The 26,992-nt window shown below is 41.5% G+C and overlaps 1 protein-coding gene across 1 annotated transcript in view; it reads right to left on the bottom strand.

Moving 5' to 3' along the window:
- Positions 1-4,008: 4,008 nt before the first annotated feature.
- LANCL3 (LanC like family member 3) overlaps positions 4,009-26,992 on the bottom strand; it is an 88,885-nt gene continuing 65,901 nt past the window's right edge. The window contains exons 2-5 of the mRNA XM_082246698.1: positions 23,508-23,631; positions 20,772-20,969; positions 17,648-17,855; positions 4,009-4,299 (exon numbers count right to left, since the gene is read on the bottom strand). Of these exons, the coding sequence (XP_082102824.1) occupies positions 4,140-4,299; positions 17,648-17,855; positions 20,772-20,969; positions 23,508-23,631 (690 nt within the window). The 3' untranslated portion in view covers positions 4,009-4,139. The remainder of the gene's footprint in view (positions 4,300-17,647; positions 17,856-20,771; positions 20,970-23,507; positions 23,632-26,992) is intronic.

Genomic DNA, 26,992 nt, shown 5'->3' with positions numbered 1-26,992 from the left:
AGCTCTCTAATCAGTAGGCAACATGAGCTTTGCTGATTGCAGAGCTAGAGTGCTATCAATGTTTCAGAGCCACATAGGACCCCTTCATTAGGCATGTGATGAAGTTGGGGTCACATGCCTGATGAAGGAGTCCTGTTTGGCTCTGAAACATTACTATCTGCTGTAACAATGTGATCGCTGATTAAAGTTTCAGACTCATTCTAGAGATCCTTGGTGTGCTGGTGACATTCTCTTGCTCTGACTAGAAAGGGTTCCAGCCAGTGGTCAATTCAGCACCCACCTATATGCACAGCCATTTTTACAGGAATGCATGCGTTTGGTAATAGTGCGTTGGAATCGGATTTAGAAGGAGACATACTGGACCTCTGCAATGAGACCACTGCTTCCACACAAATCTCATGGGTCCTTCTCTGCAGCCGCTGGATATGACTGCAGATAGGCTTTTCTTCACAGGCTGCTTTACAAAGAAAACAAACAGTAAGACATGAAAAATCTTTTATTTCAATGCACCTCAAAAGATTTAACTAATCCAACCTAAATAAAATAAACTCATAAAATACTGAACTTCTTTCAGATGCTGAAGCTATCTGTCTAAAAGCTATTAGCCCTGCACCGAGATCTTGCATTGCTAAATCCTTTCGCCAAAAACTAGTGATCCCCACTAAATTTCCTGTCTGATTATTTTTACCTTATAGCTTTTATTGCCACCAAGGGCAATAAAAAAATACTCTGTACTTCCAGGTATGCGGATCATGTAAATCACTGACTAACACACTGAGCACTGTTACATGGTAATGGACAGAAAGTCCTCAATCTCTTCACTCCGAGTAACCTCAGAGTGATAGGTAAGTGTAAGGAAAGTGAGTATAATGAGTATAACAGCTAGGATGGATGGGAAAAGTACTGGTTTAAAACCAATCTAGGCAACAAGGAAATCAAGGGATCAGGGAGCTACCGAGAACCAAGGAAATTTACACTGCTTATTTTAAATATGGGTTCTACGCAATGCAGTGCAGCACACAAAGATCACCCTGCAGTGTCCGTATTAGTAGGTGATCAACTGCTTTGCATTTTAGCACTCTTCTGACTCTGAAACAGAATGCTGGAGACAAAATGGTCTTACCATTAAAACCTAGAGAATGAATTTTCGGTTTAGGCCTCATGCAAACTGGGGCTCTTCTAAATGCTTTTCTCCTGGCAGGAGAAAATCAGCTTAAAAAAACGCTCTTTTTAAAGCGCATTTAGGCACGTCTAGCACTTGGGGGTTTATTCATTTTATTGGCCAGAATATTAATTTATTCTGGCCTTTGGAATTAAAAAACGCCCAAGCGCTACAAACACCTAGCGTTAACACACGACGAAGCAAGGTTATACTCATTTACTTATGTTGAGGTGCGCCAGGCATTTTTTATACTCAAAAACTCCTATTCTGTTCGCACGTGTGATATTTTTTATTTTCCTTCTAAGCTCCCCTGCCTCTAAACTACTATAAAAGCCTATAGTGTGCATGGACACATAGGCCAACATAGAGGGCAGAGAAAAAAAAAAAAAAGCTCAACCACCTACAAAAGCCCCGTTTTTGAGCTCAAGTGTGCATGAGGTCCAAGACTTGATTACTAAACAACTATTTGACTATTCTGAAACAGATCATACATACTGTATGTGGAGGAGATAGACAATAAAACCTGCATTTTGTTTTGTACACCTCTTATCTGCCTTGCTTTTCAGCTTCCAGTAACTATTACTCAGTCTGATTGTCTTGTGATGAGGACAAATCCTATGACTTCAAAATTATGGAAAATACAAGATTGTGGCTATGGTGCCTATTTAAAGTGACACTAAACTCCAGTTAAAGTACAGTGGGTATACAAAAGAATCTCAACCCTCTAAAATAATCACATTTTGTTGCTTTGCATCCTGAAATAAAGACAGGCACATTTTTTGTTTTATCTGGCTTTATTTACTAGTGCAACTTATAACATCCAAGTGAAAGATTTAAAACCCACGTCAGAAAAAAATAGAAAAAATTCAAAGTCATGTAGCACTATCCCCGTAGAGGTTGCAGATGACCGGGTTCCCCACTGCTGCACAGCCAAGCCACAGGTAATTTTAACACTTACTCCAGAGGCAAGAACAGTATTTGAGCTTTGTTCAGCTTTTTTATTAGGGGGTAATAACTTGGATTGGGAATAGGAATTATGGGATGCCCAACTTAATAGCGAAAAAAACAGGGACAACCTCCTCCCTAAGCACAACTCCAATTGATTCCTCTCCTTTACTCTGTACAACTCTGATTGATTCCTCTTCCTCAGTCTGTACAGCTCTGATTGATTCTTCTTTTGGTAACTAACAGTCTCTGTTAGAAAAGCAACAGCCCCTAAGGACTAGTAACTCTGTCCCTTTAGAAAAAAGCACAATATGGTGTAAACTGCATCCTGGAGCACCTCCAACTCCCCTGTAGACACTGATCTCAGCTAGAGGGTGCTACAAACAAAATTACTGAGTTGGAAAAAGATACATACTTACTTACTTAGGTGGATGCAGCATCGGGCTAGTGCTGCATCTGTCCCCCCCCCCCCCCCCCCATGTATCTAACACTGACAACTGAGCGATCCAACACCGCCGATTGCTCAGTTCTCCCCTGAGCAGAGAGCTGGTGACTGTCAATCATCGCTCTCTGCTCTGACCCCCACCCCACGCTCAGTGGAGCACTGGGCTGTGGAGGGGACAGGTGTGGCCGGCTCAGGCCTCCAGTGGCTTGCTAAGAGGCTGAGCCAGGTGTAGGTCCAGGCATGTGGGCAGTTCCTGACATACTGTTGCGATCTTGCCCAAGCCTGAACCGGCTCTGTGTCGTCAGCCGACAGCGGGTCGGCTGACTGCACTCCTCTGATGCATAGAAGAAGTACAGCCAAATGAGCTTTAATTACAGCCTTTATTCTGCTGGGATATTTCTCTACTAACTTTGCACATCTATGCTTTGCAATATTTGCCCACTCTTCTTTGCAGAACTGCTCAAGTTCATAAGTTGCACTAGTAAATACAGCTGTCTTCATTTCAGGCTGCAAAGCAACAAAATGCAATTATTTTAAAGGGTGTGATTCTTTACTATACCCACTGTATGTTACGAGGAGGAAGAAAAACACAGTAAGAAACAATTTCATGAAAATAGAATACAGGACTATTAGGTCGTGGATATGTAAAGAATATTTTTGAAAAATAAGAATGTCGTTTAGTGTCACTTTAACATTAGACTAAGTTTTTTTTTAACTAAGATAACAATTTTATACAAAGTCAAAATTGAAAAACAAGAGATTGCGATGATTGTCTAATCATTTTACATTTTCTAGATAAGAACTCAGCAGTTACTTTACCTTAATTTTCACACATTTTAAAGAGTGAGGTTTATGTAAACCTGCCGCAAACTTGGGAAATTCAGTGTTTCAGAGGTTGTCTTTACTAAAATCCACGTGTCAAAACAATCAGTAGATCCAATATAGGCAGCTGAAATTATATGCAACCCTCCGATTTTTATACACAGTTTAGCTTACCTCCACTTCTTCAACCTCCTGGATTTTCCAATGGGCCAATAAGGTAACCGTTTACATGGAACAGGGGAAGAGGAAGCATGAAAGTTGTAACTGTCAATAATGCACAAAAATGTACTCTCTGTCCAATGTACATGCTTCATAATGGGGTTTTAAGAGGTGTAACTAGAAACCGCTATAGTTTGTATTACAAGTCCCTGCTTGCTTTGTTCTTCCTTTTATTTACCACCCCATTGCTGTCTACTATATCTATCATTATATGGTCCAGCTTACCTGTTGTCTGTGGCAATTTTGATAAGTATTTAATAACTGTAAAAGTCCAGCTCTATTGCCAATGATAAACAAATACCACAGCTATTTATACCAATATATCCCTTTTCCCGACTGTTAGACCCTGGTCATCCCCCAGTTCTTCTTTTCCGATGGGTCCTTGCTAGTCACCCCCAGTTGTACTATTTATCCACTAACAAACAAGCAAATCTGATATCAGTTTATATCTTTCAAGCACAAGGACATTGTCCCTAATCATCATGGCTCATATTTAAAGAGCCTGAAAAAATCCTCATGTCCGGTTCATTACAGCAAATGATGATTCTACACAAAGACATTGAAAAGTGGAAATTCAGCCTGGTTAGGCTGTAGTAAATCAACCAAAAAACAGACTGTTCCTGACAGGCCTTCATATAGACTGTAGATGCTTTCCAAAGTGCATGATCCAGCCCTGAACTCATCCGAAGACAGAAACTCTGCAAACCTAAAGGAGAAAACATACGAGGAGATAATATAAAGAATGCATAAAACTGATTATTGTAATTACATAGTACACACTGAAAATATGCAGAAACAGTATATATAAACAAATAATATAATATTTAAAGTGGTTGTTAAGCCACTTTATAAACTACACACAATCCCCTCTGTTATAAAGCCTCCTATGCTGCAGTTTATGTTCTTTGTAAAAAAGATGCATATTTCTACCTGATTTCACTGCACAGATAGGCGGTCACGTAACTTCTTAAAGGCTCCCTTTCCCGATCTGACAGCTAGAGCGGGAGGGGCCGAGATTCCCCCGCTGATGTCAGTTGGGAGGAGGGAAGGAGGAGAGAGACAAGACATCAGCCGGGGAGGAGGGGAGCCTCGAGGAGTCACACGACTGCCGGTCTGAGCTGTGATTCAGGTAGAAATAGGCATCTTTTTTACAAAGAACATACACTGCAGCATAGGAGGCTTTATAACAGAGGGGATTGAGTGTAGTTTATAAGGGTATTTCAGCAGCAGGAAGGGGGTGCCGAATTGGTAAAAGCTGACAGGCAGGGAGGGGAGGGGGGAGGAGGACACAGGAGACAGAGAGCAGGGCTGCGGATGACAGAGGCATGTAACCTGACCACGGTGTCAGGGCTCAGCAGCCATGATAAACTGTGGTCAGTTTACAGGGGGTATTTCAGGTGATATGGGGGGCCAAATTACACAGCACAAGCACTGTGCTATATAACATGCTTTAAAGAAGCAGGATCCTTTTTTTTTTTTTTTTTTTAGGTCAAAAAACGCTTTAATAACTGTCACAAGGAGCGCAGTGACTTCCAAAAATAAATAAAAAATAACATCCATCATAATAATAATTAAAAAAAAAAAGTACAATGAAGAAGCACAAAGTTCCATTGCCCAACTAGTTTTTGTGTGTATGTCAGGGATATCTCAGGGATCTTGCGATACTGTTTGTGGTTCAATTGCTTTAATAATAAGGGTAATCTGGCTATAGCACCCATTTATTACCTTAAAATTTAGGAGTCTATTTATAAAAAAAATGTGCTCATCATTTACACAGCCACCACAAACAGTCCTTGCAATGTGCATTTCCTATGATCATCACCTAAATCTAGTGACCAATTGGAGTATTGTAGCATTCAGCAGCAACATCATGCAAGGGGGGAACACAGCCAATCTCACCATGCAGAAACTTACCGATAAAAACACTCTAAAGATCACGTTACAGCAGATTCAGATACAGTGCCTTGCGAAAGTATTCGGCCCCCTTGAACTTTGCGACCTTTTGCCACATTTCAAGCTTCAAACATAAAGATATAAAACTGTAATTTTTTGTGAATAATCAACAACAAGTGGGACACAATTATGAAGTGGAACAAAATTTATTGGATATTTCAAACTTTAACAAATAAAAAACTGAAAAATTGGGTGCGCAAAATTATTCAGCCCCCTTAAGTTAATACTTTGTAGCGCCGCCTTTCGCTGCGATTACAGCTGTAAGTCGCTTGGGGTATGTCTCTGTCAGTTTTGCACATCGAGAGACTGAAATTTTTGCCCATTCCTCCTTGCAAAACAGATCGAGCTCAGTGAGGTTGGATGGAGAGCGTTTGTGAACAGCAGTTTTCAGTTCTTTCCACAGGTTCTCGATTGGATTCAGGTCTGGACTTTGACTTGGCCATTCTAACGCCTGGATATGTTTATTTGTGAACCATTTGTTGTGAACCTTTATGTTTTGGATCATTGTCTTGTTGGAAGACAAATCTCTGTCCCAGTCTCAGATCTTTTGCAGACTCCATCAGGTTTTCTTCCAGAATGGTCCTGTATTTGGCTCCATCCATCTTCCCATCAATTTTAACCATCTTCCCTGTCCCTGCTGAAGAAAAGCAGGCCCAAACCATGTTGCTGGCACCACCATGTTTGACAGTGGGGATGGTGTGTTCAGGGTGAGGAGCTGTGTTGCTTTTACGCCAAACATAACGTTTTATATTGTTGCCAAAAAGTTGGATTTTGGTTTCATCTGACCAGAGCACCTTCTTCCACATGTTTGGTGTGTCTCCTAGGTGGCTCGTGGCAAACTTTAAACGACACTTTTTATGGATATCTTTAAGAAATTGCTTTCTTCTTGCCACTCTTCCATAAAGGTCAGATTTGGCAGTATACGACTGATTGTTGTCCTAAGGACAGAGTCTCCCACCTCAGCTGTAGATCTCTGCAGTTCATCCAGAGTGATCATGGGCCTCTTGGCTGCATCTCTGATCAGTCTTCTCCTTGTATGAGCTGAAAGTTTAGAGGGACGGCCAGGTCGTCGTAGATTTGCAGTGGTCTGATACTCCTTCCATTTCAATATTATCACTTGCACAGTGCTCCTTGGGATGTGTAAAGCTTGGGAAATCTTTTTGTATCCAAATCCAGCTTTAAACTTCTCCACAACAGTATCTCGGACCTGCCTGGTGTGTTCCTTGTTCTTCATGATGCTCTCTGCGCTTTAAACGGACCTCTGAGACTATCACAGTGCAGGTGCATTCATACGGAGACTTGATTACACACAGGTGGATTCTATTTATCATCATTAGTCATTTAGGTCAACATTGGATCATTCAGAGATCCTCACTGAACTTCTGGAGAGAGTTTGCTGCACTGAAAGTAAAGGGGCTGAATAATTTTGCCCGCCCAATTTTTCAGTTTTTTATTTGTTTACAAAGTTTGAAATATCCAATAAATTGTGTTCCACTTAATGATTGAGTCCCACTTGTTGTTGATTCTTCGCAAAAAATTACAGTTTTATATCTTTATGTTTGAAGCCTGAAATGTGGCATAAGGTCGCAAAGTTCAAGGGGGCCGAATACTTCGCAAGGCACTGTAAGTCACTTGTATTCTCCCATCTTTGCACTCCCTGAAACCTCACCAACAAGCCCTTTCCTCTCTCTGATAACAACCCCATCAGTTTTACAGTGTCCCTGTCTTCAACCACCTACCCTTCCAAACACCAAAGGATTACCCATTGAAACCTTCACCATTTTAACCCATCTCTTCACTGTTCTGCTACTGACCTCCTCCATGATAAAATCTCACCCCTGTTCCGTTATCTACAACAGTTCACTCTTATTCCTACTGGATGCATTTGCTCCTCTCACTACATGTAGAATCAGGCCACAACCATTACAATTTAATGACACCAGAAATCTCAAGAAACATAGCCATTCATTGTAGTGTAAAACCAAATCCCGGCAAGGAATCACCCTATATAAATTGTTATTCCTAAAATACAAATCCTCCCTGCCTGCAGCCAAACAATTATAATTTATTACTCATTATGACTCTGACATCCAGTCCTCATCAATTCTTTTCTACCTTTAACACTTTGTACACCACTACCTCCACCCTGTAACGCACTCACTGCTTAGGAGATTGACAATCACTTCAAAAACAAGACTGATGAAAACAAGACTGATGAAATTTGTGGAGACATCTACACTGCATAGATATCTACCCCACTTTAACATACCCTGTCGAAAACTACATAAAATACTTTCCTTTTTTGATCTTGTTACTGCAGAGGAGGTTGACAAACTTTTCTCAGAAGCCCGCCTTACCACCTGCCTTTTTTTCCTGGTTCTCCATCTATCTATCACAGGATTTCTTCAGTGTTGCCTACAATGCTGTCTCTTCCTCTCCCCTTCCTCTTTCTGTAGGGGGTCCCCCAAGGTTTCCTCCTCGGACCCCTTCACTTGCTCATTTGAAAAACGCCCACCGCTTCCAATTCCATCTCTATGCTGATGACATCCAAATCTATCTCTCTACTCCCCAACTCCCCCTTCGGTCTCCTATTGCATTACCTATAACTGACATATCAGTATCAATGTCAAACCACTTCCTCAAACTCAATCTTTCTAAAACTGAGCTTATAATATTTCCCTCAGCCCATGTCCTCTCCCCTGACTTCCCCATCAGGATCAATAATACTATCAGTCCCTCCTCTCATGCCAGGTGTAATCTTAGACACTAACCTGTATTTTCAGCCCCAAATCCAATCACTGTCCAAATATTGCAGACGTCACCTCCGTAACACCTCCAATTTTTCCCCCTTTTTAACTGATCAAGCCACTTAGCAACTCATTCACTCCCTTGTAACTCCCTTCTCATAGGCCTAACTCTACACAGGCTACCCCCCTTCAGTTCATCATGAATGCTGCTACCAGACTCATCCACTTTACCAACCACTCAGTGTCCTCCACCCCTCTGTGCCAATCCCTTCATTGTCTTCCTATTGCCCAATGAAGAAAATTCAAAATTCTAACATCATACTCTGCCCCAAGCTACATCACCAATCTTGTCTCAATGTATCACTGAAGCTGTACTCTCTGTAAAGCCTGCACTCTAGCTCCCTTGTCTCTTCCTTCTAAACTTGTCTTCAGGACTTCTCCAGAGCTTCTCCCATCCTCTGGAACTCTCTCCTGCAATCTGTTCAGCTTTCTCCTACTCAGTCCACTTTTAGATGATCCCTGAAAACTCATTAATTCACAGAAGCCTATCCTGCCTTAAGCTAACAACTGAATCTTTTGTTTCTCCCATCAGTTAATCCCTCACAGTTATTACCTTTTGTTCTACTAGCCTCACTATTATATTATACGCTATCTGGAGCAAGGCCCTCCTAACCCTCTTGTATTTAGTTGTGTTGTTACTGCACTGCCTCCCATAGTATTGTAAAGCACACACACACTGATATTGTATTAAAATATTGTATATAAAAATAACACTAAACAATATGTTCTTCAAAAATAATCCATACACATTCCCTTTCTAATGGCCCTGTAATCTATTTTTCATTAACAAATTTCTTACTGTGTTCTGTCTCTTTGTAACACCCCCTGAGCCCCTGAACTTGTCCTTTTTCACAAAGTTCATCTCAGTACAGAGCAAGAGAGGGTGACTAAGGGTCCTTTCACACGAACGATCCGATCAGATCCCTATGGGGCAGCGGATGTCAGCGGAGACATGTCCGCTGACACCCGCTGCCATCCGCATCTGATCCTGTCCGTGAAATCCGGACGGATGGAAACCCTATTTTCCATCCGTCCAGGGGTTTGGATGAGAGCAGACAGGCGGTCCGCTCTCATCCGATTCCCTGGAGAGATCAGCGGGGCTCTGACATCTCCCTCTCCGCACACAGAGCGGAGAGGGAGCTGTCACCTGCCTGCTCAGCAGGGATCAGTGTATCGATCCCCCGCTGAGCAGCAAGGAGTCCGCCGACGGAGCGGACTGTGTGAAAGGAGCCTAAGTTCTTACATACAGTAGGACCATGGAGAACAAACAAAGCACACTCTAACAGGAACTGAGATCACAGCAGCATAAAAGAGAATTTGCAAATTTTGAGGAGGCTGAGAGCAATGGAAGGTAATTTTTAAGTTAAAAAATACATATTTGAATAGAAGGTGTGTGTGTGTTTTTTTTTTTTTCCAGAGTTTTGTGTTACTTTAATTAGGGACATATAACAAAACATTTATGTGTTCATATGCCTACCTGAATGGTATGACTCAGTTAACCACATATTACTGGCTGCGCTCATTAATACTTAAACTACCAATTATTTCTGAGATTGGAAAATTACCTAAGAGCTCTGAGATTAAAATGAAATATGTAACCCTCTTTTTAATCGGTTACAGTTTATTTAACATAAACATGGATAATTCTCTAATAAATCTTCTGGATAAAGGACACCCCAAATTACTATATCGGAAATACACTCTAGATACCTACATATTTTTATGGTAGATCTACATCTGCGTGTGCAATAATAGATAACAGAGGTTAGCTGATGACCCTAATAATATAGTCAATGTAGCGTTGCCCCAAAGGAGCTGCTATAAATAACCGTATGTAATGTTCTGGTACCTCTGGTACCCTTATTTCCACATTTCTCTCTTAATATTGCGTCCCATCTTGCTATCCAAATGGGATGCATACACCTTTAAGGGCAATGACATCATCGCCGAGCGCCGCTATGAGCGGCTATTTCAATCGCCGGCTTTCTCTCACTCATTGCTCGTTCAAACTGCATGTTCACCGCACCTTCTCTTGTGAAGCTGGAGCTGCTGGCTATTCCCTTTGCCTGAACTGAACCGGAACCTCGCTGCCGATCCGTATCTCGCTACTGGATCACCTCTCACTACTGAACTTTGTTACTACTACCTCTAGTGATAAGTACCCCACAGGGGATTCCTTACTAACCTGCACTTCTAATGTCATCTACTGCATATACCAGGACTATCTCTATCTAAGCTATTTCCTATCATCTGCATAGACTGTTAGCTCTTGGGACTACCATCAACTATCCTTGCACTAGGTTACTCTGTCTTGTATACTTCATCTGCTGTCCCCTACCATCTGCACTATACTTGACATTAGAACCTATCTGCTTACTACCATCACCTAAACACTCTCCTAATACTACTCCTAGGTGCTCACCATACTATAGCCTGTCTCTCACCTATATACTCTCACATATTCTATCCCTCCATTAACATCAGATTGAGTGTAAGTATATTGCATAAACAGGCTGTGCACAGTGATGAAGTCCTGAGAGTTGGATATGTTTGTTCAACAGAATCTCTACACGACTACTGAGTGTGACAATTCTGCAGCTGCAAATCCATCCACTAACAAAAACGCATGAGCGTTACAGATTGAACGAGCCTTAAAAAAAATTATGGATTCAGCAGAATTACCCACTCAGGTACTACAATTAAAACAGCAAGTAGATGCATTGATCCTTGCTCTTACAGAGGTAAAAAACGAAAATCAGGCTTTAAGACAGCAGGTTGGCCGTCTCACGCAGCTTTCTGTTGCTCAGCCCCATGAGCCTAAGATAAACCCTCCTCTAGTGTTTACTGGTGATCGGAGTAAATTTCGTGAATTTAGAAACGCATGTCGATTGCCTTTCTTGTTAAAACCTCTGACCTACACCACTGACCAAATTAAAGTCTGTACCATTATCTCCTATCTGACGGGTGAACCCCGGGCCTGGGCAGATGCTCTCTTTGAAAAAGATGACCCACTCCTTAACTCCTATCCTTTATTCCTAGCGCAACTTGCTAGTTTATATGAAGACCCCAATAGGCAGAGTACTGCTGATACCCAATTGAGGGCTTTAAAACAAGGAAGGAGACCTGTTGAAGATTTCGTGGCAAATTTCAAAAGATGGTCCCCTGATTCAGGGTGGAACGACACATCTTTGCGAACGCAGTTCAGACTCGGCCTATCAGAGGCCGTTAAAGACGAGCTCGCCCGAGCGGATTTACCTGGCACTTTGGATGGCCTGATGCAGACCAGTATCAATATTGACAGACGACTGCGAGAAAGAAAGGCTGAGAAAATGGGCTTACCATTTTCCAGTCCTTCTCGGATGTCGCCTGCTGACCCTACACCTATGGAGGTAGGAATGATACGCCCACCTTTGACCCTTTCCGAACGTGCCAGGAGGAAAACCGAACATCTCTGCATGTACTGCGCATCCTCGGATCATTTGATAAGCGGCTGTCCCCTTGTCCGCAAAAAAGAGGGTGAGTGTTCAAATGTCTTGCTAGGGGGACTAACAACTTCCTTTTCTAATCCTTATCTTTTTGTTCAATTGACATTGCAGGGGGACCAAACTAGGATCACCACCAAGGCTATGATCGACACTGGATCTTGTGGAAACTACATTGATACTTGTTTTGTCTCCTTAAATAAAATACCTATTGTTCCAAAACCCAAACCTGTCTCTGTTAGTTTTATTAACGGTACCCCTTTATCCTCCGGTCCCATCACCAATCAGACACAGGCACTCCTTGTAACTGCTGACAAGTCTCATGTGGAGACCACCACCTTTGATGTATTAACCTCACCACATTTTCCCATTATTTTGGGACTTCCCTGGTTACACATACATCAACCAATCATCGATTGGAAAACAAGAACGCTAGCCTTCTCTTCTCACTATTGCGAAACTACGTGTAATCTCCCCCCATATGGTAGGAACCTGTCTGTGGTATCGGATGACATTATACCAAAATGTTATCAGGATTTATCGGAGGTTTTCCTTGAGAAAAACGCTCAAGTGTTGCCTCCCCATAGGGACTATGATTGTTGTATCGATCTACTCCCTAATAGTAAGTTGCCTTTCGGTCACGTCTATCCTCTTTCACAAGATGAACTCTCTCATCTCAAGGAATATCTGGATGAAAACTTGGCAAAAGGATTCATCCGACCTTCTACTTCCTCCACTGCTGCTGGACTCTTCTTTGTCCGCAATAAGGATTCTAGTCTTAGGCCTATCATTGATTTCAGACAATTAAATACCATTACAATAAAGGATCGTTATCCTTTACCTCTTATTCCTGAACTTATCGAACAGGTGCGCGGAGCTTCCTACTTTTCAAAATTGGACTTAAAAGGGGCATACAATTTAATTCGAATCCGTGAGGGGGATGAATGGAAGACAGCATTCAGACCCAGATACGGACTGTTTGAGTACCTCGTGATGCCATTTGGGTTGCGTAATGCTCCCGCAGCCTTCCAACGTTTTATAAATGAGATATTCAGAGACTTGCTTGATGTTTGTGTTGTAGTGTATTTGGACGATATACTTATTTATTCTCATTCCTTACCTGAGCACATAAAACATGTAAGACTTGTGTTGTCAAGACTACTTGCACATAACTTATATGTTAAATCAAAAAAATGTTTATTCCATAAAGAGGAAGTACCATTCTTAGGATACATTATATCTAAAAATTGAATCAAAATGGACATGAGCAAAATATCCTGCATTCTGGATTGGCCTGTGCCAACCACTCGCAAAGCATTACAAAGGTTCCTCGGATTCTCTAACTACTATAGGAAGTTCATTAAGAACTTCTATGCGATTGTGAAACCTCTCACACAACTCACAAGCAGAAAAAAATCATTCAAATGGTCAGAAGAAGCAAATGGAGCTTTCTGTCTGTTGAAATCAAGCTTTACTTCTGCTCCCATACTACGCCATCCAGACCCATCCCTTCAATACATCTTGGAGGTAGATGCGTCAAATATGGCAGTAGGAGCAGTTCTCTCACAACGACCAACAAACACCTCACCTCTTCACCCAGTTGCTTTCTTCTCAAAGTCATTAAGCAGCCCCGAGGTGAATTACCCAGTAGGTGAGAAAGAGTTGCTAGCCATAAAACTGGCACTAGAGAATTGGCGACATCTACTTGAGGGTACTCAATTGCCAATCCTTATATATACTGATCACAAAAACCTTCAATACCTTCAGACTAATAGAACTCTTTCCCACCGGCAGGTACGGTGGTTGTTATTCTTTTTGAGATTTAATTTTTTAGTAACCTACACACCTGCAGACAAAAATAAAAAAGCGGATGCGCTTTCACGATTAGCCGAGAATGATTGCACCGAGATTCCCTCCGTTCCTATAATACCACATGAACGTATTGTCGGCGTCGTTCGTTCCCTGAAGGAGGAGATTTTGCACAGCATAGGACTGGATTCACCTCCACCACAACTAAATGCTGACGCAGAAGGCTTCCTTTACTACAACGATAAATTATACATACCCCCTACTATGCGAACCAAGATCTTGGAATTGTCGCATGATGTACCTATGGCAGGACATATGGGTATGACTAAAACTTTCAATCTACTTACTAGGCAGTTTTGGTGGCCAGACATGAAGACAACCGTAAAAAAGTTTGTTTCATCTTGCGATATCTGTGCAAGGTCTAAAATTGACAATACGAAACCATCGGGTCTACTTTGTAGTTTACCAATACCCCAGGTTCCGTGGGAAGTGGTATCCTTAGACTTCATAGTGGAACTACCACCTTCCAAAGGATTCAACACCATCTTAGTGTCAGTGGACCATCTGACCAAGATGGCACATTTCACTCCTATCCGAAGACTACCTTCATCCAAACAAACAGCGGAATTACTTGTGAAACATGTCTTTAAGTTACATGGTATTCCAAAAACACTGCTGTCTGACCGTGGTTCACAATTCATCTCAAAGTTTTGGCTAGCTCTATGTCAGATACTACGAATAGAGCGTAAACTTACTTCTCCTTACCACCCTCAGACCAACGGACAGACAGAGAGAGTTAACCAGTGCATTGAGCAATATCTACGTTGCTATACTTCATATCTACAGGACGATTGGGTGGATCTCCTCCCGCTGGCGGAATTCGCCTATAACAATGCGACCCACAGCACTACTAAACAAAGTCCATTCTACTTAAATTATGGGTTTCATCCCACACTCCTTCCACCACGTATTTTGCCATCAAGTAATCCAGTGGCATCTGATTATCTTGCCCAGATAAAGGATTCCCTGGGATTACTCAACAATACCATCTCACATGCTCATAGCCAACAAAAGAGGTACTACGACCTCCGTAGGAAACCCTCTCCCCAATATGCCATTGGGGATCTTGTCTGGCTTTCTACAAAAAATCTGAGATTAAAGATCCCTAGTAAAAAACTTGGACCTCTATTCTTGGGACCTTTCCCAATAAAGAAGCTTATTGGAAAAGCTGCAGTACAACTCACATTACCAACAGACCTCAAGATACATCCCATCTTCCATGTGTCGCTACTAAAGCCCCATGTTCCTAACCAAGGAATAAGGCCTACCATATCACCTCCACCTCCTGTACAAGTTGAAGGTGGAGAAGAATTTGAGATAAAGGAGATTCTGGATTCCCGTATCCATAGAAGAATGGATACGGGAATCCAATATCTAGTACGATGGAAGAACTATGGGCCCCAAGATGACACCTGGCTGGATACCTCCGATATACATGCCCCTAGACTGATTCGCAATTTCCACTCGAAATACCCAGAAAAAACAGTTCTAGAGGCCTTCCGGAGCCGGCCTTAAGGGGGGGGTACTGTAATGTTCTGGTACCTCTGGTACCCTTATTTCCACATTTCTCTCTTAATATTGCGTCCCATCTTGCTATCCAAATGGGACGCATACACCTTTAAGGGCAATGACATCATCGCCGAGCGCCGCTATGAGCGGCTATTTCAATCGCCGGCTTTCTCTCACTCATTGCTCGTTCAAACCGCATGTTCACCGCACCTTCTCTTGTGAAGCTGGAGCTGCTGGCTATTCCCTTTGCCTGAACTGAACCGGAACCTCGCTGCCGATCCGTATCTCGCTACTGGATCACCTCTCACTACTGAACTTTGTTACTACTACCTCTAGTGATAAGTACCCCACAGGGGATTCCTTACTAACCTGCACTTCTACTGTCATCTACTGCATATACCAGGACTATCTCTATCTAAGCTATTTCCTATCATCTGCATAGACTGTTAGCTCTTGGGACTACCATCAACTATACTTGCACTAGGTTACTCTGTCTTGTATACTCCATCTGCTGTCCCCTACCATCTGCACTATACTTATTATTATTATTATTATTTCAGGTACTTATATAGCGCTGTCAATTTACGCAGCGCTTTACATATACATTGTACATTCACATCAGTCCCTGCCCTCAAGGAGCGTACAAGCTAAGGTCCCTAACTCACATTTATACATACATAGTAGGGCCAATTTTATACAGGATCCAATTAACCTACCAGCATGTCTTTGGAGTGTGGGAGGAAACCGGAGTACCCGGAGGAAACCCACGCAGGCACAGGGAGAACATGCAAACTCCAGGCAGGGAGTGTCATGGTTGGGATTCGAACCACCGACCCTCTTGCTGCTAGGTGAAAGTGCTAACCACTACACCACTGTGCCGCCTGTGTATTTGACATTAGAACCTATCTGCTTACTACCATCACCTAAACACTCTCCTAATACTACTCCTAGGTGCTCACCATACTATAGCCTGTCTCTCACCTATATACTCTCACATATTCTATCCCTCCATTAACATCAGATTGAGTGTAAGTATATTGCATAAACAGGCTGTGCACAGTGATGAAGTCCTGAGAGTTGGATATGTTTGTTCAACAGAATCTCTACACGACTACTGAGAGTGACAATTCTGCAGCTGCAAATCCATCCACTAACAAAAACGCATGAGCGTTACACCGTACCATACCTAGACATAGTGCAGAGGCAGTCAGGCACATAGCAAAATTTCACTTGTTCTGGCTCAATTATCAGTCTAAGGCTTGTCTTTTTTGGGTTTTATTATTTTTGGAAAAATTTAGGTTGGGGGAAGGGAATTAAGGGATAATCCATAATCCCTGCCTATTGGTAAGAGGACACTTCACTTTGCTCAGTCTCTGTGTAAAGTTGGTGTGCAGGCTCAAGTACAGATAGAGTAACTAGGTTCACTCTTTGGAACCTACTCCCAGAAGAAAACAGCCGCGCACAGTTACTAAACCTTGGACTTAAGTCACTACTCACAATTTCACAGGATCACTGGATGCCTCCTCCCAGTATCCACCGAACACTCCTTAGTGAGCTGTCCAGACCAGGTTCCCAGGTGTGGAATCCCATGACCAGCTCCAAAAAGAGGCCCGAAAAAAAGTTCCCCCACATCTGCCACAGCTGGGACCTCTGTGAATGACTGCTGGGCTCAGGATAATTGCTGCAGGTGAGGGTAGCCTCCCCCAGTCAGATGGGGGATTCTCTCCAACAGGGGGGAGAAAGAACCCTGCTCTTCTAAATCTAAGACTTTTATCCTCATCTCTAGCCACCTTCTAGGCAGACCTCCCGAGGAATTGGCTGAAGCACAATAAATGTTCATGCTGAGATTTGCCTTGCTCAACCCTCTATGTTCCAGACGTCTCTGGAAGATGGGATAGCAAATACACCTGCGGTCTGTGAGACCCAGAACAGCCAAAAGCAATTAACAACTGCTCCACTGACTATAGAGGAGCCAAAGAGAAGTAAATTTGTCTAACTTCCCAGAAACCACTGGATTTTCATGAATTCCCTAAACAATTTCAACATTGATTTTTCTGACATTAACTAATTGTCAAAATTGTTTCTGTAAAAAAGAAATTCTAACATTCTGCACTTTACTTTATCAGAAACTTTCTTCATATGTCATAGACACCTGAGGTGTAATATGCAACTTCATCCTATAAATCATGGTCACTGAGGCATAATCGATAATTTTTTGTGACAATTTCACACTTAATTTTCCAATTGTGTTTTTTCACACTGGACCTCTGATAGTTTATCTGGTCTCGAGTGAATTTCAAGATCTCACATGTGTATTTACAGCACTTCTCGAGTGGGTAGCACAGTGGCCATATAGGACTTTATTTTAACTTTTCTAGTAGTAAGGCATTATATATTAGACTTTGGATATACACAGTGGGCTGATGACACTAACCTCTGTGCTCTGTAGATATACTTGGAGTTACCAGTAAGTCTATAAAGCAATAGAAACACATAGGCACTGCCTGCTACTCCGTGACAAATACCAGGTCCTTTCTTGAGAAGACCTTTCTGCCAGGCCAGCTCTCCACAGCGAATGCAGGTGTCCAGGTAGCATGGCTTTTTTGAGAGTAAATATGCTTTTGCAAATAGGTAAGCAATACCTAAAACACAAAATTGTATTAGTTGCATTAAAAAAGAGATATACTCTAAAAACAGCAAATTAAAATGTTAACCTACTCAAAACACCAACATAATCCATACAGCTATAGTATTTGAATGTACAGTATCATAAAATAAACATATAACAATTACTATAATGTAACAAACAAATGTTGGGGGCATGTCCACACCACAAGAGCCTGACAATTTCCATAAAGCCTTGAAGCCTTGAGTCATGCCATTTTGGGAGGACATGACCTAACTAAAACATATGTAAAAGAGTGCTGTACATTCACTAAGATTTCCATTTGTTACCGAGAAGAACCCCAGAGACTGTAGGAGATGCTTTTCTTGGCTTAAAGTCAGATATTTTCAGTATCTCATAATCATGGAGAACAGGGAGAGCCAAGATCTGAAAAGAAGATCAACCACCCAGGCATCTTTCAGTATCTAAGAATTTAATAGTTGACTGAATCTGGTTTCCACCCACAGCTTAGTTATTTGTGCATCTTTAGGTCGCGCTGTTTGACGATGGTGAGGAGTCAAAGTCAGGTTGGCATCTTCTCTGGTTTTATCCTATTAATACCATTGGTAATAAATCCCATTATTGCCAGTCAGGCTTTCTGTGTTGTCGGGTCACAACCCTAGGGCAAGGAGATGAAATTGCATCCTTTTCTTTGCTGCTCCTGAAGCCTAACATAATGTGTGCTTAGTATTTAGCAAATTATATTTTTTTACCTATCCAACCTATATCTATGTAAATGAATAATATCATTTACAGAGTAATCGGTACTTAGGTACTATAATGGACTTATTAATCAATGGCTGTAAAGGATGTACATCGCACAGAAGACGCAGGCAAAAATTAAAGATATCTCTAGTTAGAATATGCCTGTTGCATTTTTTAGAGAGGTAGAAACTCTCTAAAAAGTGTCTACCAAAACTAAGATTTGGGTGGACTGATCCTCTTATGTAGAACAAAATATTTTTTTTGAATACTTTTTATTTTCTTTTCACAAGATGTTTGAGCTGCACTGAGTATCACCGAATAATGTGGATTTGTGTAATGGGCACATAGGCATATGAAGTAAGAATTTAGGGAAAGGCACACTGACAGTAGTTTCATTATCTAATGTTTATTTCTTATACAGTTTTGCTCAGTGAATTTATTTAGAAGATGTATGTTTTTTTTTCAGAATCATACTTACCTAGGTAAGTCCCCTGGCGCCTCTAACACTGAGAACCAAACGATCAAACACCGCTGATCACTCGGTTTTTAGAACTCCCTGAGCAGAGAGCTGATGACTGTCAGTCACCAGCTCTCTGCTCTGCCTCCCATGCTCACTGTAACGCTGGGCTGTGGAGGGGACGTGAATGGGCAGTTCAGGCTCTCAGCGGCTTGCTAAGAGGCTAATCCGGGTGTCTGTCCAGGCATGTGGGCGAATGTCATGATCTTCCCTTAGCTTGGACCGGCTCTGTGACATCAGCCGATGCTTCAGCCTGCTGTCTGCTGAAAACGGGTCACAGGAGTGCAGAACGAACTACACTCCTGTGATCCACAGAACAAGTACAGCCAAACCTAAACCCAAACTTTTTGTTTTACAAAATTGGACCTATGTTTAAAGGACCACTGTGTGTTCTGTTAGTAGTAGTTGATAACTGAAATTATATTATTAAAAAGGTTCCTTTTTTTTATATATATATTTTTGTCACATTTACATGTAGACTAAGTAAAAGTGAGGGTTACAGGGGTTGAGACGAACTTCATTCCAATGCTTAAAGTGTTACTAAACCCAGGAGCCTGCATTCACTATATCTGGTCTCCCACAGTACACAGAACATCGAAATGCAATTATTTTAGTAAATATAAACTGCTAAATACCTTTTTTCATCAGCAGTATATAGCAGTCTTGTGGTTTCTATCAGTTTTTGGTGAAGCTTATAGGAGGAGTTTTCATATTGCACTGAGCTGTCCTATCAGGATGCAGGTCCCCTGACCCTCTGTCTGGACAGTTCGGATTGGCCCTGTGCTAATCACATGCTCTCTCCCAAGAAAAAAAAAAAAAAACCTCTCTAGCAATATTAATCGAACTGAGCATGTGCAGCCTGACTCCAAAGGCTCTGTCTTATCCGAACATGTTTTGGATTCAGTGGAAGAAGAGGAGGGATCTGTGCATACAAAATTAAGCAGCCTTTATACACAGTGCACAGGATTAACCCGTTTATCACACATGTGAAAATTCTGCATGTGTGATATTTGGTCTGTTGTGGTGCATTGGCTTTGGTTGCTTTGACGCCACATATATTAAGGCGTGATACAATGCGAACTAACGTGCATGTTTTAAAGCAACAAACACAGAAATGGAGAAGTATAAATAGGCCTTTAAACCTTTTAACCAAAAGGAAAACTGTTGTTTAAAAATTGTTTAAGACTGGGTTCACACATATGCAAATGGGATGTGGGTTTTCCCCGCATCCAATTCGCATGACAGGCAAGTGTGACCGTCTCTCAATACAGCCGATTCACACATGTCTAGGGTCGGCCACGATTTGGATTGAAAAATGGTCCTGTGCATCTTCTGGTCCAATCCATGTGTGAATTCAGGCTAAAATGCGGAACTGATTTGCACCTGAACTGGTGAACGGGGACCCCAGGCACGAACCTGCTGCCAGATATGTGTGAACGGAACCTTAAAGGTGTTAGCTGGAGTTAGGTTTTAGTATGTTTCCTAATTAAAGTCTATCTAAAACCGCATGTTCATCTAAGTCTACCCTGCTGCGTGATTTCACTAAAGAACTAAGAGCATTGTCAAAGTGGAACTTTGACAATAAATATTAGTTCTACTTGAAAAATAATCACAGTCTCATAGAAATAAGTACTGTATATGAAATATGTACAAATAAGTGAAGTGGCTGACCAGGGGCTCCATGACACCAGTGAACAAGCTCATTTTCACGTTCTATGACTTCCCCCAACTCTGGTGGCCAGTTGCAGTTTTGCTCCTGATTCACAAGAAAGTCCACACTTTGCCAAACAAGGTCTCGGTCCACTGGCTGGAGATAGTCCTGATAGGACAATAGCATTTGTAGTATAGAGGACAGGCCATGTGCAGCTCCTGAAATAACAGAAATGAAAGTGTTGAAAGTGTTGTTAGTAATTGACAATTTATACATTTCATTTTAGTACTGCTGTCATCACAAACAAAATATAATGCAAATAAAAAAACAAAAAAACAAATCAATAATTCATTTAGTAATAGCAAATTGTGGTAGCTTCTATGTCAAGAAACAATGTTGTTAAACTATGGATTTGTAGGATCTGATGTCAGGATACAACCTGGGCATGGTTGGGTATGGTTAAATGCTCACAGGGTACATATAGTGCCCTGTTCAAACACCGCTAATGTTGTGCACCACCTCTCACTATTCAACACCTCATTTGCTCTCATTACATGTACATGACTATGACAGCCGTAACCTCTTTTCGACCGTGTAACATATATGCAGCGGTACAAAAAGTGGGCCTTATTGTCCAGTCATAGCACATATGCATCCACTCTCTATGTGCTTCCAGCACACTGACAAAGCTGTCTCCGACAGCTCTCATTCACAGCTTATGGCCAGGAGCCAGGAGAATGTGCTACCAATCATGTGACTGCTGTAAGAACCAATCATCAAAGCTCACTTTAAGGGCTGATCAGGGGAGCAGCAAGAAGGGGTTAAGGGAAGCTCAGAACTTTTGTCATGCTTTTTAGATATTCACATTTAAAGCTAAATCTTTTTAAAGTGTCTTTATGCTTCTATTCTTTTTTAACCACTTGTGGACCGGCCGCCTGCCATGTGCTGCGGAAGGGGCGCCCACACAGGCAAAGTGGCATATTCTATACATCACTACCTGCCAACGGTTTTGCCCTCCCCCCCACGACACCCTCTGTAAATATACACAGCAAGAGTCTGACAGCAGATCCCGGCCAATGATTCATGGCTGGGACCTGCTGATCGGCTGTGTCAAATCACAGCCTAGCACCCTGTGTTGACAATCCACACAGGGCTCTGTACAGAGGGAACAATCTCTCTGTTTCTTATCCCTGCAAAGCAGGGATAAGAAACAACAAGATGTTTAGTATAAATCAGCACACATTACACATTGTTAGGCACACATTTAACTCCTTGATGGCCCTGGATGTTAACCCCTTCCCAGCCAGTGTATTAGTACAGTGACAGAGTAGTATTATCGCTCATCACTGTATTAGTGTCACTGACGACGGTAGTCAGTTCCACCCCCAGCATCAATATGTGTGAGATTTCCCGCCGCACTGTCCGATTATAATTAGCTGATCGTTGCCATTAGTAGTATAAAAAAAATAAAATAATAAAAACTCTAATATATAAACCATAGTTTGTAGACGCTATAACTTTCATGCAAACCAACCAATATACACTTTTTTTTTTGTACCACAGACATGTAGCAGAATACATTTTGGCCAACATTTTTTGAAGAGATTTGATTTTTTTTTTTTATTGGATATGTTTTATAGCAGAAAGTAAAAAATACTGTAATTTCTGGCGTATAAGACTACTTTTGAACCTCAAAAAAATCCCCCAAAAATGGGGGGTCGTCTTATACGCCGAGTATAATATCTCCAAGGTAACCTAAGTATAAATATTACCGGTAGATGTAATCTCTCAAGACGCTGGCTGTGTGGGAATCCTGTACCAGTATACTGCATGTACCGTAGCATCGGCTACATACAGTGTACCGCGCTGAGCCAATCAGGGAGAGTGATGTATTCTATTATTGAATGCAAAGCCTGCTCGGATTGGCGGAGTAACATCAGCCCGCCTCTCTGACTCTGCCAATCCGAGCAGGCTTTGCATTCAATAATAGAATACATTGCTCACTGTAATTGGCTCAGCGCAGTATACTGTATGGTACATACAGTATACAGGTACAGGATTCCTGCACAGCCATCGTCTTGAGATTACATCTACTGGTAATACTTATACTTAGGATACCTTGGAGATATTATGAGTGATTACATGTATTACAGTACTTGGGGTACCTTGGAGATCTATGAGAAATCTGATGTTTTTCAATGGTGTTGCCTTGCTTCAGAAGGGGGAAGTCGTATACGGCAAGCATAGCCCAAAACCTATGTTTTAACTTGAAAATTAGGGGGGTCGTCTTATACGCCCAGTCGTCTTATACGCCGGAAAATACGGTATATATATATATATATTTTTTTTTTCAAAATTCTCAGTTTTTTTTGTTTATATAATAAAAAGTGGTGGTTAAATACCACCAAAAAAAAAAACTTTTTTTTGTGTGAAATAAATGATATAAATTTTGTTTAGGGACAATGTTGCATGCCAACGCAATTGCGCAGTGCTAAATCGCAATATAGCAAAAAATAGCTAATCATGAAGGGGGTAAACAAGCCAAATACCAAAGCGTGTATGAATCTGGATGTATTACTGTTTGACCAAATTGGATTGTGTGCTATATTGCACCACTAATCACATATAGAGGGTAGGTTAACAAGTAGATATTTGTTTCTGATGCTCGCTTACATTGTCTTTTACATGAAAGCATTCATCCAGATAGAGTACAAGAGAAAGAGATATGTAGAGAGTGTCGTCTTTTGTTTCCTCACCCAAGTATTCTGTTCCATAGTATGAGTACATCAGTGGGAAGGGCTTCCTTTTTTTCTTTGAGTACTGTTTGCCAGATTCCAAGATAGCAAGACATATTGATCTGATCTGAGCTGGCTTTAAAATCTGTTAGAAAAAAGTATAGTGTATTACTCAGAGCAGAAACACATTTCCTAATGTGGCTACATGTTTGTAATATCTAAAGCAGAACTCCAGCCCAAAGAAAATTAAAATGGATACAAAATGAATAGCTCATTAAAAGATAAAACCAGGTGTTTATGCGTGAATGAGGCCTTAGCCTGATGGCCATCATCATGAACACACTTCCTGAAAGCCCAGACCGTCCTCAACCGACCTCAGCCTGTGACTGCACAGTGAAAAGAGAAGCAGTACATTGATGAGCTCATGTTTCTGTCACTCTGCTTTATCCTCTTAGCACCATGTTTCTTGTCAGCACATGAACTGTTAGGTTCCTTCTGGTTCTTCCTCTCATATTCTAGCCCTGTAAGAGGCCAATCCCAGGTCACATTCAGGTAATTGTACTGCTTGTATATAAAAAATACCGTTTTTTCCCACCAGTTCACACCAGAACATGATTCGGAAAAGGCAAAGAATGGGGTTCCCCTTGTTGGGACTTTTCAGGCACATAGAATATATGAAAAAAGGTTAATTGAAAAAATAGTTTTATTTATAAACATATAAATGTAATATAATGATTAAAAACAATACAGGCAAGGAGGAGAGGCAGGTAAATCAACCACAGTAGTCTGAACTGAAACCCAACATGTTTCGAAGCCAAAGGAATTTGCTTCTTCTTCAGGGGATGGTTCAAACGGTACTCTAGTGAATAGATAAATTGATATATAAGAAGATATATAAAAAACCATGAAATTTAAAGGTTTTAAATTTAAAATTCATGGTTTTTTATATATCTTCTTATATATCAATTTATCTATTCACTAGAGTACCGTTTGAACCATCCCCTGAAGAAGAAGCAAATTCCTTTGGCTTCGAAACATGTTGGGTTTCAGTTCAGACTACTGTGGTTGATTTACCTGCCTCTCCTCCTTGCCTGTATTGTTTTTAATCATTATATTACATTTATATGTTTATAAATAAAACTATTTTTTCAATTAACCTTTTTTCATATATTCTATGTGCCTGAAAAGTCCCAACAAGGGGAACCCCACTCTTTGCCTATTATTATTAGGGATGTGGCACACATAAAGCGCTAGGCTTAAGCACCTCTCCTGCATGATTCGGAAAAGGCACTTTCTGTGCACCACATCCAAAACACGTTGCTTTAGTGATGTGTTACAGGTGCCAATATATTGTTAACAGCACCCCAACTGTTGATAACAAACGCAGTGTATTTGCAGACAACAGATTGCATTTTACCACTGTACCATGCGATTTGGTGCTACACATTTTTGAAAAGTAGTGCATACACTACTTTTTCTGCCTTCTGGTGCAGGCGATTCAAATTATTGGGCTTCAAAATTGCACCGCACGAGGAAAAAGCAGGAATCATACAGGAACGCAGAGCATGTTTCTGTGCAATTCAGGTGCAATTCTAACTGTACTTTATGGTCACAGCATGTACTTTTAATTTCAAACAGCAGTATTGTAATAGCAGTACGCGCAATAGTTATCTTTGACAATAAAATTTAAGCTTACTTTAAAAATCTCCTTTCATGTTTTGAGTGCTGCCTGTCTGCTGGCCATTCCCAGGACTTAGTGAATCAAATCAAACTCTGCTACCTTTCATCATCCAAGTGAAGTTAAGCCAAATTTTACCACATTTACTAAGCTCAGAGGTAAATTCCCTTTTACAATGAACAACCCATTTGCTTTTAGTAAATCAACCACTTAATCTTAAAGTATACCTAAAGGCAAACCTGCTTTTTTTTTTTTTTAGATTTGGACACAGGGGAGAGGGATTGGAAAAGCTATTCCTTATTTTTTCTTTCTGAGCCCACGTTAAGGAGATTCACGCTCTCTATTTGTCCAACTTACGGTTATTATAAAAAGTGAAAGTAAATATAAAAAGAAATCCCAAATTTTGGATTGTCTCCAGAAAAGTAATAGAGGAGAAATCTTCCAATGAGGACACCAGCTCTGGTGATCTGGGGTGACCAACTGGATTACTTTAATTTGCAGGGATTTCCTCTCACTTCCTGTTTTAGCTATGGAGCAGGAAGTGAAAGGAAAATCTCCAAAAGAGACATGAATGGCAAAAAAAAACTGACAGAGGTTATAACCCTCCCTTACTCTATTCAAAATGAAAAAAATGACCATAGTTTTACTTTCAGCTTTTTACTTTGCTATATCAGCGAGATTTTATGTATATCTGCATATATGCTTCAAGTTTACTAACAAGATAAATCAACTTTTTAGCCTGTGTCAAGTATAGGGCCTCATGCCTATAAATTACTTAAAGAGGTTGTAAACTTGTTTCAATTTTTTTTTTTTACAACCTGAAAGACAAACACATAATGAGCTAGTATGCATCGCATACTAGCTCATTATGAAATACTTACCTAACAACGAGCCCCCGCCGTGCCGCTCACTCACCTGTATGACAGGCGACATGTTCAGTCGCCCGTCTTCCGGGATCGCGGCATCCGGCCATCTGATTGGCCGAAGCCGCGGTGACGTCACTCCCGCGCACGCGCGAGGAAGCCGACAGTCACGGCACAGGACTCTGAAGGAATGGCACCAGCGGCCGTTCCTTCAGAGCGCATGCGCCAGTGACGTCACTGGTTGCATGCAAGGTAAATATCTCCTAAATGGTGCATGTTTAGGAGATATTTACAGTACCTATAGGTAAGCCTTAAAGCGGAGTTCCGGGCACAGAAATCATTTTTCAACAAACATACCCCCGGGACAGTCAGGGCTAGTACATTCCACAATGGCTAGCCTCTGATCTGTCCCGGTTCGCACTTACCTTTTAGAAGAAATACTCACTTATAAAATTTCTTCCATAGTGTTTCCATCTCTCTTGTGGGCAGTTGAAGCCGGCGCGGTCCTCTTCGGCCTCTTCTTCCGCGTCTTCTTCTCCCAGAATGCGCCTGCACCGGCCCCTCTCGTCACTTCCGGTGCGGCGCCGCATTCCTCCACAGCTTCTGGGCATGCCCAGAAGCTGTTTAGCAGGGGAATGCGGCGTCGCCCGGAAGTGATGAGCGGGGCCGGTGCCGTCGCATTGATTCCTGGGAGCGATGACGTTCAGCTCCCAGGAATCAGTGCAAGCCCGGAAGTGACGGCGGAGCCGCGGCACAGAGGGAGGAAGTGAAGACTAGGTGAGTATATTCGATCTTCAATTACAAGGTGAGTAAATAAAAAAAAAAAACCTAACTATCCAATTCCTTTTCAGGTGAAGGGGAACAAGCGGACGGGCACAAAAAAAAAATATAGATTTTGTGCCCGGAACTCCGCTTTAATATAGGCTTACCTATAGGTAAAAGTTACAGAGGAGGGTTTACTTCCT

This window comes from Pelophylax lessonae, assembly GCF_965119305.1.
Source record: "Pelophylax lessonae genome assembly, chromosome: 2".
NCBI classification, from domain to species: Eukaryota; Metazoa; Chordata; class Amphibia; order Anura; family Ranidae; genus Pelophylax; species Pelophylax lessonae.
Note: the sequence above shows the minus strand (reverse complement) of the source record. Positions and strands in the feature narration are given on the sequence as shown.